At 35.3% G+C, this 20292-nt stretch overlaps 1 protein-coding gene across 9 annotated transcripts in view; it reads left to right on the top strand.

Moving 5' to 3' along the window:
- TMEM260 (transmembrane protein 260) overlaps nucleotides 1-20292 on the top strand; it is a 311795-nt gene that overhangs the window by 253609 nt on the left and 37894 nt on the right. For 6 of the 9 annotated variants that reach the window (XR_010122353.1, XR_008659486.2, XM_063645546.1 and 3 more), the window contains exons 4-10: nucleotides 3569-3746; nucleotides 5330-5443; nucleotides 8853-9032; nucleotides 11969-12009; nucleotides 15676-15759; nucleotides 16913-17027; nucleotides 18332-18501. Coding sequence is in view for 7 of the 9 variants with exons in the window: in XM_063645546.1 (XP_063501616.1) it covers nucleotides 3569-3746; nucleotides 5330-5443; nucleotides 8853-9032; nucleotides 11969-12009; nucleotides 15676-15759; nucleotides 16913-17027; nucleotides 18332-18501 (882 nt within the window). In the remaining 2 variants the exon portion in view is untranslated. The remainder of the gene's footprint in view (nucleotides 1-3568; nucleotides 3747-5329; nucleotides 5444-8852; nucleotides 9033-11968; nucleotides 12010-15675; nucleotides 15760-16912; nucleotides 17028-18331; nucleotides 18502-20292) is intronic. The other 3 variants (XM_063645547.1, XM_055289269.2, XM_063645548.1) reach the window with 1 other exon arrangement.

Raw genomic sequence — 20292 nt, 5'->3', positions numbered from 1 at the left:
TATTCTGTATATCCTATGTATGGACGTACACATGACTTTCTGCTCTTAGAGGCATACCTCCACTCTTCTGTTTTGCACAAGACTAGGAGAACAGGAGCATTTTATTTTCAGAATTTCTTCACACAGTTTTCCTTGAAAAAATAATGAGAAGTATACTAAAGAGGGAAGACTGTGTTTAAGTCAGGGTTCTTGGTTGCAAGCAGGTGACTCTGGCTGTGGTTAGCCGAAAAGAAACAGTAAAATGAAGTTGGGAAGAACTCTACAATTCAATAATTTAAAAAAATCTAATTTAAGAAATGAGCAAAGGGTCTGACTAGACATTTCTTTAAGGGAGATACACAAATGGCCAATAAACACAGAAAAAGATGTTCAGCAGCATTAGCCATTAGGAAAATGCAAATCCAAACCTCAGTAAGATGCCACTTCACACTGACTAGGATGGCTAGAATTAAAAAGCTAGATAGCAAGTGCTCACTAGGATGTGGAAAAGTCAGACTCATACACTGCTGTTGGGAAACAAACAAATTGAAAGATCCACTACGCTTTTGTGTGCAATACATTAGGACTACAAGGCAAATTCCTGTAGACTTAGTTTGATTTCCGAGCAAGTTCATCTGATGCTAAAAAGGTTGAGATTTTAGATTTGATTTCCATTACTGGTTTCATAATCAGTTACCTTGTCTTCTATGATTTTACCCAGCGGTCTCACAAATTATTTCTCTAATGCCAAGGAAAATCAGGTGAAGCAGTACATGGATTGCAAAATCATCTTGACCTTAGTGGGGAGATGGAGAGAGAGAATTCAGATTATAGACCTTGCTGATATGGGATCAGTCTTCAGTAAAATACTTATGTACCTAACTTTGTGTAACAATCTAAGATAACCAGATAAATGTTATGGAAGTCAAAAATTTGACCTTACATTCTTCAATTTTTAAAACCTTAGGAAATATTTGAAAAAGCAGTTAACGTAGTTCATAATTCTAATATTTAATGTCAGCAGTTCAAATGCGTTAGGATGCCTTTCTGAGTGTAAGGATATGTGTTAAAAATCATTGTAGATTAGTGAATGTTGAGTTTTCTTCCTGAGGATTCATTTATATCAGGATTTTATTCTGCTTAGCTTCAGGTAACACATTTCTGCAGGAATGTTGTAGAAATGATGCTGTATTCTTTTCACTAGAAGAGATTGGGAAGCATATGATGTTTGTCCTATTAGTAATGCTGTTAATTTTGGTCCTGTGGTTAAGATTGTGTCTGACAGTTTTCACCACTGTGAAGTTACCATTTTTCCCTTGGTAATTCATCTATTTATAGGCGGTACCTTGAGACTATACGTATTCTGTTACTCCAAAACTTTTACCCACTAGTTTTGGTATTCCTTGATTATTATTAAGATGGCTGCCAAATGGTGATTTCTGATTACATCATTTCTTCTGCAATTGTTAGTGACTTTCTATGGAAAGGCCAATGATGTCCTTCTCACCTATTTATTTACATCACTAGATTCATGGTTTCTTATGAATTAAGTGATTTACAAGCTATTACTATAATTATTTTTGATGCTTAAATAATCCCAGATTTGCCCAGTGGGAGCCTCTTTAAGCTGGCTCCTGTGTCCTTCTGTCATGCCCCCATCATTCTTTGAGCACTTCTTTACTTTCTGGAACAAGATGTTTCAGACTAATTTTGTGCTAGAGCTACCCCGGCTCTAGAATCAGCCATTTCTCCAAGGATGCTAATTTCGGTTTTAAATAGAGGAAGGAATCTTGTATCTTATGCTGACTTTCCTAAATAATATTGGCATATGAAACTTAGAAGTTCCTTTAAAAATGTTAGAAATACTTTAATTTGTTCTCTCGTTCAGTAAGTTTCCTTTGTGTGTTTGGGGCTAGATACTTCCAATATAAATGAAATTTAACTCCAATTCACATTTCAAAAACAATGTTAAAGTAATTGTTACAGACAATTAAATACTATAGATGTACAGAATGGGCTAAAAACCTAGGAACTGAAGAAACATTTGAGAAAGAAGTAGGATTTAAATAAATAGGAGCAGGGAGGACTTTAGAATCAGGGGTACAGAATGAGCAAAGGTATAGTGCTAGGCATAGGCATGTCTTATTAGGAAATTTTGATGAGCCTGACTAATTGGTGGAGAGAATAATGTTGATCATTAGTGAATGAGTGGGATCCAATTTATTGGAAGCCTGGATTCTAGGCTGACTGATTTAGAACTTATCCCTGAAGCAGCGGAGAGTCCTTAAGTTTTTGGACTGGGTAGTCATAAAGAATATGTTTTAGGAAACTTGATGTGATGTTATATTGTAGAATAGATTGAAAAACAGAAGACGAATTAGGGAACTCTTAAAATAATTAAGTTTAAGGCAGTAAAAATACAAATAGGAATGAGTAGACAGGAAAGTAATTTGGAAGGAAGAAATAATAATGTGTTGAATCAGGATCACTAGAAGAATGGGAAGCTGAAAGAAATGGGAAACTGCTGATTTTTATAAGAGAAAGAAAACAGAAATAAATTGCAAACAGAAACTCAAAGTAAAAACAGGTTTATTGATATTGAGATTTTTATTTAATCATTTAAAAATAATATTGACTAAAGCCATAGAACTACTCTGTAACTTTTTATACAAAAGAATATAGTTGAAAATTAATGGTTTGGAGCTATAGAATATAATTGTTAGATGCAGTAATGCTTGCTGAATTTTCTAACACTATTAGAAATAAGCATTTCATAATAGCTTTCATTTTCATAGTTTTAGATTAATAAGGAAATAGAAAGTTGTTTTGGTTTGATATGCACTAGTAAATTCAACCACACTACCAGTCTCAAATCAAATCTCTGAACTGAGATCCAGATTCCTGATTGTTTTAAATGATATGGGTTTTGTTGGCATTTGTGGGTGAGAAATTTGTTTCTAAGTATAGCATCTGATTCTTCTGGTGTTACTGAAATTCACATTCCCATCTTTTTCTTTAGAAAAAAAATTAGTTTTAACTTCAACGTTGTCTAAAAAAAAAACCCTTGCAAAGTAAGAACTGCACTGTAAATATTGTGATCAAGACATTCTTTGCCATGTGCTGAGAGATGATAATAGAAGGTACCTAGGTCCAAACATTCTACTTGAAGTGAGAATGTATTTTCCTGAATAAATATTTTTTCATTTATTAATTTTTACAATCAAACATTTAGGTGTTAACTAGACCATCCTTCTTCATAGATAGAGCAAGAAAATGACACAGGTTTGTTCTCTCTCTAGCTACGGTGTCTTCAGGTTTTCTGAACTGGCGTGAATCCTAGCAGTTAACGAGGACTGAACCTCATTCTAGCCATAGGTTAGTTTATTTGTTCATTAATAGGTTAACATAGGAACTTCCTAATTAAAATTTGTTGAAGGAAATTATTATATGAGGTAATGTATTAACCATATAATGTGTTGGAGTAGTGCTGGGTGACTGTCATAGTTTCTGCTGGTACGGTTTACCAAAAGGAAAATAAAGTTAGTTCTTTTTGTTGGGAAAGAAGATTTCATGTTATCTGTGTTTGCAGGCTTTCTGGCTCATCTGCTGGAGGAATCCTTGCTGCGGGGGTGTTTTCATTTTCTCGTCTAACATGGCAGTGGTCCATTGCAGCAGAGGTTTTTAGCTTAAACAATCTGTTTGTGGGGCTGCTTATGGCTCTTACTGTACATTTTGAGGAAGCAGCAACTGCTAAGGAGAGATCAAAGGTAACCTATTTTGATCAAAGTGAAATCAGTTTTTGTTTTAATTTTTAGACAGATGTATTTCTTTTTAACGTTGGCTTAAATACCATTTATCTATTCTGATTACCATCGGGATAATCTAGCATGTTGAGAGAGAAAATGATCTCAGTCTTTTTTTTATTATGGATGGAACCAGGATAGCCCTTATAAAACATGGCACTTTTCTTCCCTCAGAGTTCAAAAGTTTTTTGGAGAATTAGAGGATTATAAAATCCCCTGTGTGTCCGGTGGGAAAGATAGGCTTGTTGGTTAATTCACCATCATTTGTTTGTGTATATTATCAGAAGGTGCCAAGCTCTACACTGGCCCCCTTAAGTTAGGATACATTGACTCACTCCTTAATTGCCAAGAAAGGTCAAATTTGTAATTTACGTAACTGAAAGAAGAGTGTCAAATGTAAACCATGAAGTAGTTCAGAAGACATTACAATGAATTTTAAGGTAAACACTATCATCAAAATCACTTGACATGTGAAAGAACCCTATCTTCTAAGAACTTACAGTCTACACATTGGGAAATGCCAAATCATCTTAGTATAGGCAGCTTTGTGTGGTTAAAGAGTGTAGAAACAAAAGAACATCATGGTTTATATGTGGTTTCCTGTGATGCTATTAGAGGGGGTTTTTGGCTTAAAAAATGTCTGATTATGTTAAAAAATTATTCAATACACTTTTTAAAGAGTGAGAAGGCACACTATTCAGGTTCAGGTATAGGGACAACTGCAATGGGGTTTTGTAGTAGGGGAAAGAAATCAGGCTCAATTCCAAATACAAGGGAAAGTGGGAATTTATAGCCAAGAAGCAGGGTGGGAGTTAGCGGATGGAAAATTACTGAGAGGAAACATCAGCGGTAAAGGGAGATTTGACTGAATTCTTGCTGAAAGCAAGCCAGGGTGATCAGACATCACCTAGGGAATGGTAGTGGATGAAGAACTTGATCAGATATTGAGAATTAGTGTTCTGCCTAAACTGACTTGACAGGATTGATGCTAAAACTGGACAATGCAGAGATGAACATGGAAACTCAAAAGTCAGGACCTAATTGGGAAGAGTTCAGAGGAGCCTGACTTGAGTTTGGTCAAGGAGAGAACCTTTGCCAGTTATGAAACTAACACATGTTGGAAAAACAAAAACACCACCCAGTGATAACCAGGTTTCTAAATAAAAGAGGCTCTATTTCATTTGTTTAATAGGAGAAAAAACAATTGCTGAATTTCAATTATAGATTTTACTTGAATAAGCATTACACAATACCCTATTACTATTACAACTTACCTATTTATCGTACAGGATTTTCTAAAATTTGGTTTGAAAACAGTTATTTAAGATCAAATTGCAATTATTTGATGAACGTGGAAAATATTAATAAAAATAATAGTAACAAATATTAATGATTATTAAAATAACTGCTTGCATCTTAAAGAGGTTGATTTTAACCTAACTTATGATACAAATGCTTGGTTTTGATATAAAAATGGCTTTTTATTATTGTTCTTAGAGTTTTAGGTGAATTTTTTACTTAGTTTTTTTTTTTTAATTTATTTTCAGATAGCTAAAATTGGTGCTTTCTGCTGTGGCCTTAGTTTATGTAACCAGCACACAATAATACTCTATGTTTTGTGCATAATACCTTGGATTCTCTTTCAACTTTTAAAAAAGAAGGTAAGTTTTTGAATTTTGTAAAAATAAAAATGTACAATATTTTACTTAGGTCTAATATAACATTTTTGTCATGAGAAAATTTCAGGCTTTTTCTTGGGTTTCATGTAAAGCATAAATAACCCTAGGGCCTAACAATATTGACTGAAAAAAATAGGATTTACAAAAATTATGCGGTATTGATTGCAGTGGCATCTGGCCTGTTCCATAATTTTGTGACTGATTCTGAATAGCATCTCGATGAAAGTAGGCTGAAAGGACTTAAAGCAACAATATCAAATTTTCTTAATTATCATTTTATACATTCTAAAACACAGAGTGGTGTGCCATCATACTTCATTTATTTAACTGTGTGCTGAGTCCTTGCCCTGTGCCATATGCTTGCTCCAGGTGCTGAAGAGTCAGCTCTCAACAAAACAGACATCACTGCTATTGTGAACTAAATAATAAAATCTCTGGTAACAGTACTGTTTTCTCAAAACGGATTCCCTAGAATTAAAAATGATTTATTGTTATTCTTTCTCTGAAAGAAAAAAAGATTGTTAATTAAAATGGCAATATGAAGCAACATAGGAAAATTACTTCATTAGGCAATGCGAGATTAAGGAACCCAGAGGTTAAAATAGTCTATATACAAAGCCAGCACTAGAGTCTTTTTACCTTATTGTTTGTTTGTGTACAAACTCAACTTTACTTATCCTTTTATTGTTTGTTCATTATACCCAGCTATAATCAGAATTATAATAGAAAACATATAAAACAAATAAAATTATTATCTAGAAATAGGGAAATAATTATACCAAAGCTTTAGATAACTATATTTGCTATACTTGAACACATTTTGCTTCTTAGCTTCTTAACAGTAAAGCAAAAAGGGTAACACGGAGGTTATAAAATTTTTATGATGTGATTAAAAAGTAAGTAAAAGGGGCTGGGTGCAGTGGCTCACGCCTGTAATCCTAGCACTTTGGGAGGCCAAGGCAGGTGGATTGCCTGAGCTCAGGAGTTCGAGACCAGCCTAGGCAACATGGTGAAAGTCTGTCTCTACTAAAAATACAAAAAAAAGTAGCCAGGCTTGGCAGTGTGCGCCTGTAGTCCCAGCTACTCGGGAGGCTGACGCAGGAGAATCTCTTGAACCCGAAAGGAAGAGGTTGCAGTGAGCCGATATCGCGCCATTGCACTCCAGCCTGGGTGACAGAGCAAGACTCTGTCTCCAAAAAAAATAAAAAAAAAAAAATAAGTAAAAGGGAAACATAGCAGTTGACAGGAAAGAACTTTTCCTTGGCACTGAATTTTGTGAAGTCAATCATGTAAGTCCTTATGTAAATCTTACTAAACAGCATAACAGGCAGTGTCGTTAACGGTGGTTATAGTGTATATAGCAAGTTCTTTATATGGCCTTTTATTATATAAACCCTGGATTAAAAATGGAGATACAAAATATAACTCAGTGAAGCTTTTCTGTGGAATACGAGAAAGAGGCCCAGATGTTTCTCTTGTGAATCAGTGGGGGTGGATGGATACATCTCCCTCTAGTATCAGTCATCTTAGCCAGGCTTCTGACCTGAACAGACATCAGAGGGGTGCATTCTCAGCACATATTTCATGTTAGTTGATTGAAAGGAGAGGCGTATACTTTCTGTAAAACATGGAGGATTCAGAGTTGATAATTTTGGAGCCTGGACTAAGGGCCTGTTTTCCCTGTACTGAGGTAAGCTACCAGAGAGTGATGAAATCGTGAGAACTGTGACTCTTTATTTCCCATTAGTTAAAAAGCAGAGGCTAGAAAATAAGGCCTACCAATGAAGTAACAGGGTAGTTGGATCTCACTGGGAGGTGATTTGAGACAGAGCAGAAAGTCCTGAGTCAACTGGTTTCAACCCTGGCTGCTTACTTACCTGAGAAGCTTTTAAAAAGTTCGTGTTTGTTTGTGTGTATATATACACAGATGTACATATGTATACAGTAATGTAGGTACATATGTATATGTGTATCTATAGGTACATACATAGGGGTGTGTGTGTGTGTGTGTATGTATGTATTTACTTATGCTAAAACTTGATTCTACCCTAAAATAATTCTGATATAAGTGATCTGGGGTGAGGCCTAGACATCAGTATTTTTAAGAAGCTCCCCAGGTGATTTTAATGTGCAGTTAGGATTAGGAGCCACTTATTCCCCAACTCTGCAATAGCTCTCATGCAATTGTTTCCCTGTTTATTTCTCACACAAAAGGAAAATTCTGCAGCAACTCATCTTACCATTCTAAATTCAATTTTATAATATGCAGAAACTGTGCAAAAATAAGCATTTACTTTCTTTAAAACTAATTTTAAGAATAGCAAAGGCATGTTGTTAGATTAGTTATTTCTTACACTCCTTTCATGCCATCATTTTTTATGCATCACTGCTATAGAAATCTCAAACGAAATCAGTACTGTAATAAAACACTTCATTTTCAATTAAGAATGTTTATTTGAAAATGCTAATATAAATCAACTGCTTGTTCTACTTCTGGTGAATGTGAACCTTGATTCTCACATTCATTCTCACATGAATTTCTCTTTTTCGTAAAGGAAAAATTGGCCATTTCCAAATATGATATTTGTGAGAGAACCACCTTTCCCAGTTACTAAAGTAAGCAGTGTTTGAATCTTGGTTCAGATACACAGGAATTGATTGAATATATCAGAATTCGTATTCTTTTGGATTTAATATTTATAAAACTTTGTCGATATTGTCCTTTAAGAAAAGTATTTACAAATGAGAAATATATTTTCCCAAATAAGGTATATGAAGCAGCATTGTCATAACAACTAATTTTCTTTAATACTCTATCCTGTATGTAAATTGAGGGGAAAAAAGCATTTGGATGAGCTTGGAGTTTATATAAAAGCTAGTTTCATTTATGCCAGACTTTTCTGTGAAATGTTCAAAACCCTTGTTGAAATAATTGTCAACATATAATCATAATGATATATATAGTTGAAGTCTACTCCTAATGATGATGATGAAGTGAATTGGTCTTAGAATTGTATTTTGGGCATATTCAAAATCAGCCAAACAGCACATAATCACTTCCAAGCAGGTTATCTTAGCTGTGCAATGCTGCTTGTCATGACATGGTTTTAAATGTAAGTGATGCAATAAACATGATACTCATGAGCCTTTGCTAATATTATTTGCTTCACTCAGCTTTCACCTGTCATGCAAAGGAGTTCAGGCTGATGCAATTTTCTAGTAATCCATAGTAATCAGAAGGTTTAACATAGTATTCTGTGGTGACTTAATATAAATTGGGAGATCAGCTCTGAGTAAACATATTTGATGTTTTCCTTGATATGTTCTTGAAGTTCCAGGATGAATCTACTAAAATAAACATTGTTATACCACCCAATGTGCTCTGATGCAGGAACTCTCCCTGGGCTCTTTGTTGAAGTTGAGCCTGTACTTCTCTGCTGGTTTGCTGCCCTATGTCCACCTTCCTATCTCATCTTACCTTAATCATGCCCGGTGGACCTGGGGAGACCAGACAACACTGCAAGGATTTTTGACACATTTTCTCAGGGAAGAATATGGAACCTTCAGCCTGGTAAATTCAGATTTAAAGCCCTTCTAAGAAAACAAGTGGCAAAACTTCAGTGCTCTGCCTGGGCCTTGATTAAAAAAACAGTATTTATCAATCACAGTGGATCAAATATTTATTTTGGTTATTTATGTAACAAACTTGCACCTTGGAATATGGCCTTTGATATATGTTAGAAAAAAGTCAGAGTCACTTAATTTAACATCATGTAGTTGTATATCCTGAATATACTTTTTAGGATAGCAGTCATTAAAAAGTCTTCCACCTACAGTTGAAGCATTTCAGTCTTGTTAGCAGTGAGTCACTATGGGTACTTGATCTGTGAATAAAACTTTTGGAAAAGATCAAAGGAAAAAAAAATCCTCAATTTTAAAAATTTTCTTTGACCAAACAACTTATTATTTATTTATTTTTTACATATTTTGTGAACAGTGTTTATGTTAGTGTCTAGTTTTTAAAACTCAAGACATATCTGTAAATGCCTCATGAGTTCACTAAATGGAAAGTGTGCTCCAAAGAAGTTCAAAAGGCCTTGCTTTTCCTAAGACATATTAGGGGAACACATTAAATATAGTCGCAGTAAAGATTATCTGAAAAATGAAAGGATGAGCAGAAGATTTTTTATTTTCATATAGACAGTTATATCAGGTTTTTCTTTCTTGGTTTGTACTTTTGTGTCCTACTTAAGAAGGCAAGTCTCAGAAGAGTATGTAGTACATAATACCACTTATACAAAACTCTAAACCATGCGAAACTAAACAACCTATTGTTCAAGGGTACATACAAAAGTAGTGGAACTATATATTTATAAAAAATAGGGAAATAACACCAAATTCAAGGTAGTAGTTACTACTGTGGCATAAGGAAGAAAAAGTTTTTGAGGGCTTTGGGAGATACCTTATGATATTGATGAGGTTTTGTTTCTTTTTAAAAAAAAAATTTTTTTTTTATTTATTTTGTTTGTTTGTTTGAGTCTCGCTCTGTCACCCAGGCTGGAGTGCAGTGGTGCGATCTCAGCTCACTGCAAGCTCTGCCTCCCGGGTTCACGCTATTCTGCTGCCTTAGCCTCCCCAGCAGCTGGGACTACAGGCGCCCACCACCACGCCTAGCTAATTTTTTTGTATTTTTAGTAGAGACGGGGTTTCACCGTGTTAGCCAGGATGGTCTCGATCTCCTGACCTTGTGATCCACCCGACTCGGCCTCCCAAAGTGCTGGGATTACAGACGTGAGCCACTGCACCTGGCCAGTGAAGTTCTGTTTCTTAAATGAATGTTGGATCTGTAGATTTTTAAAAAGCTCTTTGACCCTTAAAGATGTATTATATATGTTTTTTATGTGTAGGAGATGTTTCATAATAAAAAATATTAATTATTTTGACTTAGAGAGTTTGATACTTTACATTTATATTCTGCTTTACTTATTTTGGTTATTCCATAAAAATATTGTCTGAAGACCATTCTAGATTTCAAATGTCTATAATTCATACATAATTGTGAAATTATAGATGAACAAGTTATAATGAAGTTTAATCAAAGTGCTCATGAAGAGCTTAAGGAAAGTCTATAATGGAAGTATAAAAAGGTTATTAATTTATTAACATGTAAATCATTTTTGCTGGAATAGTTTGATTTCTAGCCAAATATTCTTTTCTTTCCTTCTTTTTTTATTTTTTTTGAGACAGAGTCTCACTCTATCGCCCAGGCTGGAGTGCAGTGGCACGATCTCGGCTCACTGCAACCTCCACCTCCTGGATTCAAGTGATTCTCCTGCCTCAGTCTCCTGAGTAGCTGGGATTACAGACGTGCACCACCATGCCTGGCTAATTTTTTGTGTTTTTAGTAGAGATGGGGTTTCACCATGTTGGCCAGGCTGGTCTTGAACTCCTGACCTCGTGATCCACCCACCTCGGCCTCCCAAAGTGCTGGGATTACAGGCGTGAGCCACTGCACCCAGCCTGCCAATTATTACTTCTAAAATTCTTCCTAAAGGATGTCCAAATTAGTTTTCACTGACTTCTCTTTAAAAATTCAGTAAGACTCTGAACTAAAGACTTTGAGTGAAGAGAAATGATACATTGTACATTTAAAACCTGTATCGTTTAGACATACACACAGCCAAAAAGCATATGGAAAAAGTGCTCAATATCACTAATCATTAGAGAAATGAAAATTGGAACCACAATGAAATACCATCTCACACAAGTCAGAATGGCTATTATATGAAAAAGTCAAAAAACATGCTGATGAGGTTTTGGAGAAAAGAGAATGCTTATACACTGCTGGTGGGAGCGTAAATTAGTTCAGCCATTGTGGAAAGCAATGTGGTGATTTCTGAAAGAACTTAAAACAGAATTACCATTCAACCCAGCAATCCCATTATTGGTTATATACCCAAAGGGATATAAATTATTCTGCTATAAAGATACATACACACATATGTTCATCACAACACTATTCACAATAGAAAAGACATAGAATCAACCTAAATGCCCATCAACGGTAGACTGGATTTTTTAAAATGTGGTACATATACACCATGGAATACTACACAGCCATAAAAAAGAATGAGTTAATGTCCTAAGTGAACTAATGCAGGAACAGAAAACCAAATGCCACATGTTCTCATTTATAAGTGGGAGCTAAACATTGAGTACACATGGACACGTGTACTTAAGGGCAGAGGGCAGGAGGAGGGAATGGATCAAAAAAACTACCTATTGGGTACTATGCTTATTACCTGGGTGATGAAATAATCTGTATACCAAACTCCCTTGACACAGAATTTACCTATGTAACAAACCTGTACATGTACCCCGAAACCTAAAATAAAAAAAATTTTTAAGAAAATCCGAATCTTTTAAGTCAAGATTATTAAAATACAATAGCCTAATAAAGCATCAGTTTAATGCTTGTGCAGATAAACTTTTGTCTTTTGTGTTTAGGCCAAATCTGAAATAGGATCCAGTATGTCTGAAATATTGCTGTGAGTATGAAATATTTGAAACTATTTTACAATGAATTCTCTATTAGTTCCTTTAAGTGATTTTAGGGATTTCTGAGTTCATCTCTTTGTAACAAAGTATGTCTGAGAAGTAGTTTTTACCTCTACAGTTAACAGTTGTTTGTGTTTACAGTTGTCCCTCAGTATCCATGGGGTATTGGTTATAGGAACTCCTGAGGATATAAAAATCCATGGATGCTCAAGTCCTGATATAAAATGGCATAATATTTGTATATAAACTATGTACATCCTCTTGTATACTTTAAATCATCTCTAGATAACTTATCATAACTAGTATAATGTAAATGCTATGTAAATAGTTGTTATGCTCTATTGTCTAGGGAATTATGACAAGAAAAAAACATCTGTATATGTTTGTACAGACAGTTTTTTCCCCATTTTTTTTTTTAAATTTAAGGTTAATTGAATCCACGGAGGCAGAACCCATGGATACAGAGGGCCGACTGTACTATCAAATATTTTTAGCACCTCCTTCAATAAGATTGAGCTTAAAATGAGCAATAAACACAACGGTGAATATTAGAATACTATATAGAGCATTTATAGAACTAAAATGTTTCAACCTTCAATTGAACAACTATTTTCTTGTTATTTTGGTTTTTAGTATTTCAGAGCTTAATTTATATAATGTCTCCTATGACTTCTTTAGGCTATCCTTGCCATAAGCTCTATCTTTGGCTTACATATTTTTAACATCCAACCTTATTAGAGCTGGCTTAAGCAAATATATTTTCATCTATATTATTTTAATAGTGTACTTTGAAAACTGGGTTAATATTTGCTTTAAAACCTACAGATTAAGACAAGTGGAAAGATATTCATACCAACTTGATACAAAATTTTGGAAGAAAATAGGTTTCTACAACACTAAAGTGATGTCCTAACTAATTACCAATTTGGAACTCTTGGGGCTGTTTGAAAAAAAACTATGAGGAGAGTATTTCAACTTTATATGTGAGGCAGTTTATGAGTTCTCACAATTTCGGTGTAATTTACTTATTAGCTTGCTTTCTTCCAGCCATCCTTCCTTCCTTTCTTTTTAAACAACTTCTTTTTTTACTTCAAAAAAGGTACATAATCTTTATAGAAAACTTAGAAAATACAGGTAAGCAAAAATAAGAAAATTAAAACTACCTATAAATCCAACATGCAGAGATAACCACTGTTAATCTGTTAATGACTGTATTTTTCTAATATTTTTAAGATTGTTATTTCTTTTTAAAAGTAGGATCATAGTAAACATACTGTTTTATTAGCCTGCTGTTTTTCACTTTACATTATATCTTGGAAATATCTCCCTGCCATCAGTTACTTTCACATAACCTTTTGATGGTTCTCACCATTGATTTTAAATATTTCTTTTTATGTGTGAGACTTTTGTGGCTTTCTCATTTTCGCTAGGGGAATGTAACAAGAAGCTCACTTTTCTTTTCAAAAATAAAGATGGCACTGGGTGTGGTGGCTAATGCCTGTAATCCCAGCACTTTGGGAAGCCAAAGTGGGAGGATTGCTTGAGCCCAGGAGTTTGAGACCAGCCTGGGCAACATAGTGAGACCTAGACTCTGCAAAAAAAAAAAAAAAAAAAAAAAAAAAAAAAATTTTTTTTTTTTTTTTTTTTGAGAAGGAGTCTTGCCCTGTCACCCAGGCTGGAATGCAGTGGTGAGATCTCTGCTCACTGCAACCTCCGCCTCCTGGGTGCAAGTGATCCTCCAACCTCAGCCTCCTGAGTAGCTGGGATTACAGGTGTGTGCTACCATGCCCAGCTGATTTTTGTATTTTTAGTAGAGACAGCGTCTTGCCATGTTGGCCAGGCTGGTCTCAAACTCCTGACCTCAAGTGATCCACCTGCCTTGGCCTCCCAAAGTGCTGGGATTACCAGAGTGAGCTAACACAACTGGCCTACAAAACATTAAAAAAAAAAAATAGACAGGCATGGTGGCAAGGGCCTGTAGTTGCAGCTACTCAGGAGGCTGAGGTGAGAGGATCGCTTGAGCCCAGGAGGTCGAGGCTGCAGTGAGCCATCATCATGCCACTGTACTCCAGCCTAGGCAACAGAGTGAGACTGTATCTCAAAAAATAAAAAAATAAAGATAAAGACAGTCAGATGTCATATCAATGTCTCTGAGCTTTCATTTTATTCTGCTTTGCTCCAGGCAGAAGGACTCACTGCCTGCTCTTTTCTGTCTACCTTCCAGAGATCATTATAGTATTAAGGATAACTGATATCTTTTGCCTTAGCAAACCCTACGTGAACTCCCAAGAACTCTCGAGAGTAATCCTAGACCATATGACTAACTTTTATTAGTTGCACATGAAAGTCATCTATTGGGACCCTTAAAGGCCTCCTTTACGTTAAAATAATAGCAGGCTGTATACCCAGAAAAAAGACTTGACAAAAGTGATGACCACTCACACCCACACTTTTGTGTGGACCAAGTCATCATGTAGAGTGAAGGCATAATCTTAGCACTCCCTGAATGAGAATGTCTAGTCTTTAGTTGTTTCAGGTGGGCAGGGATGTTGAAAAAGGCGACTCATACTTAACTTATGAGAAAATCCTTCAAAATGATAGAAGCTAATCATCTACCCTTTTCCAGTCAAGCAAATTAAATTTTTTCCCCATGCATATCTCTAAATTGCAACCCTGTACAAGGAAATTATTGAATCTAACCTTAGGCAGTGACCATCTTTCAGCGCTTACACTTAAGCAATAGATCTCCAAGAATTAATTTTGAGACTGACTTCATTCCTTTTGAAGAATGGTTTGAAAGGGGCCTCATGCTGGAATCAATTTTTCAAGTGTATTTGAAAATGCGTAAGGATATCTTCTCATAGTAGATGAGTCTTCATTAGTAAAATACACATTGTGTGGTTTCTATAATTATGGTATCACATTTTCTCCAGTAAAATTGCCGGCAGGGAGAAGAAAGTTCTTTGAGATGATATATAGAGTCATTTCTTTTTTAACAATTAGAGACAGCTAGAGCAGAAACTATTTTAGAACTCAAATTTTAATACCTGAAAATGCATATGAGTTACTGGAAGAATTTAGTTTATTTGTAGGAAAAAAAAATACATTTCTCTGAGATTGCTTAAATGTTTCTTGAACCAAAACAAATAATATAGAAAACAAGGGAACCATTTAAGGAAAAAGATAACCTACAAAAGAATGGCTGGGAATTATCTCTCATGGCCTTTATTTTCTTCATATTAGATCTCCAGAAAGCTATTTGGATTAATTTTGTTATTATTTGCTAAATCACTGGAGGCCATGTCTATACTGCCAAGAGAAAAAAGTTCAAAAACTCATTTCAAACAGCTTCCTACCAAATGAGTTGGGGATATTCTATACAGTATACCAATATAAAAAATACAGAAGAATTATTTGTTCTGATCCTATTCCAAATTATGTAAGTTGATAACCAAATGTTACCACTGGAAAATGTCTTGGAACTATTTGTTTCTATTGCACTTTTTCTTCCGACTCTGAAAGACAAAATTTTAAAGTCTGACCCCAGCTCTTATGATTGTTCAGTGTATAATCAATGGTATCCTACAAGGAATATTTTACTTGGAATTAATCAGATTTGTTTCCTGCCAACATTAAGTTAGGTTGTTTTTTTGCAGTTCTCAAGTAACAAATATGAGGACTGAACTCTCATTCAACATCCAAGCTCTTGCAATTTGTGCAAATATATGTTTAGCAAGAAAGTAAGTAATACAATTCCTTTTTCTGTTATTTTTCTATGTTCATAAATTGAATTAATGTTTTCAATATGTTACTGTAGGACATTGCCAGTATTATTTTATACTCCAAATAAATGACTCTCCTAGCTATCTATTAAGATAAATGTGTATTGCTTTCTTACTTTTATCCTGATTCTAAATCAATGATTTCAAGAAATTGAGCATTATATTACGTCTAAGTAGGCAGTCATTTGATGTCCTAAACTTCAGGTTTGATCCCTTACTCTGCTATAACCGATTATTATTGCTGATTTTAAAAAGAAATAATTATTTAAATTCCTCTGATGATAAAAGTGATCCCTGATGACAAAAGAAACCCTGAAAAATGTAGCACTGTAAATCTCCATTAATTTATTCATTTATGATCTAGTCTGTTGAATGTATGTATTTGTATGTAAATGTATATTTGTACATTTATCTATAGTTTTGTTTACTTGACACAAACATTTTATTGTGAACATTTTCTCATACTATAAAAATACTTAAAATCATTTAAATGTCTATATAATAGAACATTCTATGACCACAGGAGAATTAATTTAACTGTTCTTCTATTGAGAGGTCTTTAGATTGCTTCCACTTTTTCCACTGTTACAAGTAATACCAAAGCATTTTTATGGATTAATCTTTATTTACATTTCTGGTTATTGCTTAAAGATTTATGCCTGCATGACAAATAACTGAGCCAATGATTATTAATATTTTTAAGGCTTCTGATATAGATATTACCAAATTAACTTTTCTGAAGGATTATACTAACATATATTGTCATACCACCGCATTCACACCAACATTGAGATAATATCGTTCTTAAATCTTTGAAAATATTTCTATTTTGCCTATTTTTGATCACTTCTGAAATTTAACAAAATCAGTAGTTTGCATTTCTTCTGTAAATGTTAGCTTTATATCCTTTACTGCGTAGTCCCAAGTTGTAGTTCAAGTTTATTATTATATTTTGGTTATTTGTTTCAACTCAGATTTTAAAACCAAAGTCTCTCTTTGCTCCTAGTTAAAAATGGAAAGTTTTTATAGATCTAATAGTTTAAAGTCCTGTGATATTATATTTGACATTCATGTATCTACATATTTTAGACATTTTTATTATTTTTTGTAGGGACAAACAGAATCCATCATTAATATGGCTTTTTACTGGAATGTTTTGCATTTATTCATTGTTCTTTGCTTGGAGAGCAAATTTAGATATTTCAAAACCACTTTTCATGGGTGTGGTAAGTTTTACTTGGATATATCCTTTGACCAGAAAGTTTGTGAAGAATGTACAAGTTTGTATTTCATAAAGTTTGTAGAAGAGCAAATTACTTGAGGAATAGTTAAAATTTTATATACATTTTTATAAATCAAAGTTAAATTATTGAGTCAATACTGCTAAGGCCTCTTTTTAGGATGAAAAGAATGCAGTGTTTAATTAACACAGTTGTTAAATAGAAAAGTAAATGTAAAGTAGATTTAAGTCAGTCATTGTGTGTGTGTGTGCTTGCAAATATAGGTACAACTGCATTTCTCCTGGAATTTTTTTAATAGCAATATGAATTGTAATTGAGGGCACTTAACAACATATTTTCTTATTTCTTACCTCCCCAGTCCCAGGCCTAGGCAAAAGAGCAACCGTATTTCTGTTTTCTTTGGCAGCAGTCTCTGAGATTAGAGTATTTCTTCTACTTATAATAGAATCTCTGTAAATGTCAATAGCTCTTTTTTGACAGCTGAAACCAAGTCTGCGTATGTGTGTGTTCAGGAAGCCTAATAAATAATACCCTACTTGATCACCTGAGTTCTGAATCAGTTGAGAAACAAGGTAATACAGTACAATGGGTAGGCGAATCACTTTTATTACTGGTAATACTGAGACTGGAAAATGCAGCTTATATCTGTAGCCAAGGGGGCTTCCTCTTCCAGCATCCCAGAATAGACATATTTACCCACTAGTCATAGGCAGTGCTGTGCAGGTCAGGCCTTTTCCCATGTCTCTCTCACCCCACTGGTGCCACAGAGATAGACTCTGGCCCTGGACAAGTGCTTCCTGTGGGTAGCTGACTTCCAGGAGAAAGGGAGATGAAAAGGGAGGGTGCTGCAGGCCCAGTCCCAGCTCCCAAACTCCCCAGTCGGATCAGTCCCTACATCCTACAGGAGGAAATATGTGAGGGGTCAGAGAGAGGCCAGGACAGTGGAGCTTCTCCACCTGATGTGGAAGGAAACATCAGGAGTAAAGCAAAAGCGTTTCTCTAACTCCTTCAGCCTGTATATTACTGGAGTTCAAGACTAAGGCCACAGTATTGAAATGAATGTGTGGATCTAAAAAGGGAGATGCACCTGTCAAACTGAGAAGGAAGAATGTTTGAAAATAGAAAAATAAAATGACCTGGACTTGGATTGGGGAAATCAGTTAACAAAACCTGAATGACAACAGGCACACACAACTAGGTACATGCAGTATATTTTAAAAATATATGAGGAGCTGATTGATAGCATAAAATAGTCACCTGGACCCACTGGTGGCATGTCTCTTTCACAGGTGGAACGATTCTGGATGCAGAGCAATGCAGTAGTGGCCGTCCTCGCTGGCATTGGTTTGGCTGCAGTTGTGTCTGAGACTAACCGAGTGCTGAATAGCAATGGGCTTCAGTGTCTGGAATGGCTTTCTGCAACTCTTTTTGTAGTTTACCAAATATATTCTAATTACAGGTAACACATGGTTATTTTTATGAAAAGTAGCTGTCAAGCCAGAGATACCTGAATATTCAGATTCTGACACTTTATTTCATTGTTACTTCTACTGGTTTTCAAGACTCAAAGTGAGACAGCTTGGTTGAATGCAGTAGTTCTTTAACTTTCAGGGTTGTTAAACCTCCTGAATCAGAATCTTAGCATGGGTGATGTATGGTTTCAGGCCATTGCAAACAAGGGTTTAGGTGGTGTGTCTAGACTATTTGTATCTTTTTCTCTAAAGAACCCAAGAGATACTTTTAGAATCCCTAGTATGGGTAAAATTCCATGACCTAAAATACCACTTAGATGGAGAGTAAAATGATTTAGGGTTTTTTGTATACCCTAAAATAATTCACTTTATGCTTCCCTTTATGTCCAGTTTACTCTGTAATAGTAAATACTAATTTTTTTGAGACACGGTCTTATTCTGTCCCCTAGGCTGGAGTACAGTGGCATGATTGTAGCTTACTACAGCCGTGAACTCCTGGGCTCAAGCAGTCCTCTGCCTCAGCCTCCTCAGTAGCTGGGACTATGGACACATGCCACCATTAGCATGCCTTTTTTCTTTTTTTTTTTTGTAGAGACAAGGTCTCACTAGGTTGCCTATGCTGGTCCTGAACTCCTGGTCTCAAGCAAGCCTCCCTCTTCAGCCTCCCAAAGTGCTAGAATTATAGGTGTGAGCCACTACACCAGCCTTAATTATTTTTAAATTAAGTTCTAAAATTTCTTAACTCATATGTTATTAGTATTACATGTATTTTTCAAAATCTGTTTAATAACCATTACAATAAAAATCTCAGTCTAACATAAAAGACGTCTAAGTCTTAGACTATAGTTCGTTTATTTCTAGCAATATCAAGTACACATTATGGAAATGAAAGAGAGGGTCCCTTGAAATTTTGCTGTAGTGAGATTGGACTGGTATTTTAAAGGATTAAATTTTCTCTTTTAACTTAATTTTAAAAACCAATGTTCTTACCATTCAACCCTGCAATCTTATTACTGGGTATATACCCAAAGGAATATAAATCATTCTATCATAAAGACGCATGCATGCGAATGTTTATTACAGCACTATTTACAATAACAAAGATGTGGAATCAACCTAAATGCGCATCAGTGGTAGATTGGAAAAAGAAAATGTGGTCCATATACACCATAGAACACTATGCAACCATAAAAAGAGTGAGATCATGTCCTTTTTAGGAACATGGATGGAGCTGGAGGCCATTATTCTTAGCAAATTAACAGAGGAACAGAAAACCTAATACTGCATCTTCTCACTTATAAGTGGGAGCTAAGTGATGAGAACTCATGGATACAAAGAAGGGGGAACAACAGACACTGGGGCCTTCTTGCGAGTGGAGGCTGGGAGGAGGGAGAGGATCAGAAAAAAATAACTGTTGTGTACCAGGCTTAGTACCTGGGTGACGAAATAATCTGTGCAACAAACCCTGTGCATGAATTTACCTTTATAACAACAAACCCACACATGTAACCCTGAACCTAAAATAAAAGTTAAAAAAAACCCACAACATTGTTCTTTATAATACTGGGGTAGAGCTGGTGTTAGGAAGGCCACCAGGAGGCCTTGAGAGAAGGGGCTGCATGTCCTAGACACAACATCATCGCTAGCTCAAGAAGGTGCACCAAGCCCACAGTGTGTTTCCCAACCTTTACTTATCCCAGTCATCTCCTGGCTCAGGCCATTAGGGCAGTCCAGGTTTGACACCAGACATATTTGCACAGGCTAGGTGTTTTTATCTT

The sequence above is a fragment of the Symphalangus syndactylus genome, chromosome 8 (assembly GCF_028878055.3).
Source record: "Symphalangus syndactylus isolate Jambi chromosome 8, NHGRI_mSymSyn1-v2.1_pri, whole genome shotgun sequence".
Taxonomy (NCBI): Eukaryota; Metazoa; Chordata; class Mammalia; order Primates; family Hylobatidae; genus Symphalangus; species Symphalangus syndactylus.
The sequence above is the reverse complement of the archived record's forward strand: the minus strand, read 5'-3'. Positions and strand labels throughout refer to the sequence as shown.